At 35.6% G+C, this 1807-nt stretch overlaps 1 protein-coding gene across 1 annotated transcript in view; it reads left to right on the top strand.

Moving 5' to 3' along the window:
• The window catches only part of LOC141445369 (TNF receptor-associated factor 6-like), a 5452-nt gene continuing 3645 nt past the window's right edge, over positions 1-1807 (top strand). Inside the window, 1 exon segment of the mRNA XM_074111212.1 lies at positions 1-233. Within this exon segment, the coding sequence (XP_073967313.1) occupies positions 1-233 (233 nt within the window).

Genomic DNA, 1807 nt, shown 5'->3' with positions numbered 1-1807 from the left:
ATGGACACTGTCTCGGCGACCTTCAGGGTTCATACAGAACTGCTGGAGTCTCCAGGGAAGTGCAGCAGGTTGTCGCCGCTGCAGCTGGGCGTGGGTGAGGAAGGCGGGTCGAGGGACGCGCGGGAGGCAGAGCTGAAGCTACTCGAGCTTAACTCCTCGGGCTCCGCTTCGAACCGGATCGTGGCCCCGGCTGGAATTAATGGTGATAATGATTATAGTGGATCTCTTTCTTGGTTGCTTGTTGTGTTTTGTGTACAGTCAAAGGCATATCTATATAACCATCAAGTTAAATATATGTAAACACCAACCTTATGGTTAGAGGCATAGAGGTGTATAGATATTTTTACGCCTTGGTTATATATATATGACCTTGACTGTACTTAATACATACAATACAATACAAACAAAGATCTTTATTGTTACCAGACATAGTAAGCGATATACACAGAAAAATATTCCAAGGTGATATAATAAACACAGGTGATATAATAAGGTGGTATATAAACGAAAAGCTTTTTTATATTTTTTTTGTGCGCAACTTCGCACCTGCGACCCAGGGTTAATAACCAGGGTAGGATGAGAACTAGCTTATTTTAATCAAGGATAGTGAAGCTTTCTGTTTCTGAGAGATTTTGTTGAACTGATTCAACACTCAGTGCCATTATTCCGCTACATACAAACAGGAATAATGTTGAGAAGAATTTCATACAATTCATTGGTGTGTGGCTATACCTAGCTTAATTTACAAGTAAGCTTTGTTAGCAAAGTGAAAAGGATACTAATAAAATAGGCATAATTATTTACTTAATTGACTTTGAAAAAATCTAATCCAACAGTACGAGGGGTGATTGTATCTATAATATTTAATGGTAAGTTCCGCAAAAGTAACTTTATTATTATAATATTATTTAAGTTTAGATCTTTACGTGAGAAAAGAGTGCGACAGTTGGAATTAAATATTGGCTCATGTTACAAAAGTAAAAATAATACAAAACAAATTTTTGGTTTTTGAATTCTCATTTTTATTCATCACTATTTAATTTTTTAAACACTCCATAACATTATCAACAAAATCATACCGATACAAGGCAGCCGAATTTACAAATATCAATTTAATAACACGCGAAAACACTGACTACAGCAAATTCGATTTCAAGTACAATTATGTGATTTGATAAATATTTATTTTATACATATTAAAGAATACCCTGCTTTAGGGTGCTACTAGGTCGAAGTTATTAAAAACAGAGTGAGGAAGTCGTCACCATGAGTTAGGAACAAAATATTTGCAACATTGCATGGCAGAAATTAGTATCGCATTGGATTGTGAGTAACACATCAGATACGTATTTAGTTTCTACTTTGGGACGCCGAAAATATTTTCCCTAAACACACAACAAGTTGTAACAGGATTAGTTGGTTAATACTGTCTCACTCATACCTAACAGCTTGTGGCAACTATTATGAAAATATGGGCGATACTGACATAAAACATAGAAGTGCAAGTGAGACAGCAGAACGATGTCATTGGGAATTTATAGGCAGACTCGGTTTCACATAGAATTTTAAGAAGAACGAACGCCATTTAGTGATTTTCATAGAAGTCTGACAGAAACTATTTTCTTAAACGTTATGTATCTTTGTTAGCAAATTATAATAAGATGGCTTCGATTTTCTGACGATAATCATAATTAGCATTCGCTTATCACTTTCCTAAGGAAGGCGTATATGAGCGGAATAGATCTATTATTATCATTAGATCATGAAACTTTTAGAAGTGTAGGTACCGAGCCCGTCAAGTTGTCGT

This window comes from Choristoneura fumiferana, chromosome 2, assembly GCF_025370935.1.
Source record: "Choristoneura fumiferana chromosome 2, NRCan_CFum_1, whole genome shotgun sequence".
NCBI lineage: Eukaryota > Metazoa > Arthropoda > Insecta > Lepidoptera > Tortricidae > Choristoneura > Choristoneura fumiferana.
This window is presented reverse-complemented; position numbering and strand designations above follow the sequence as displayed.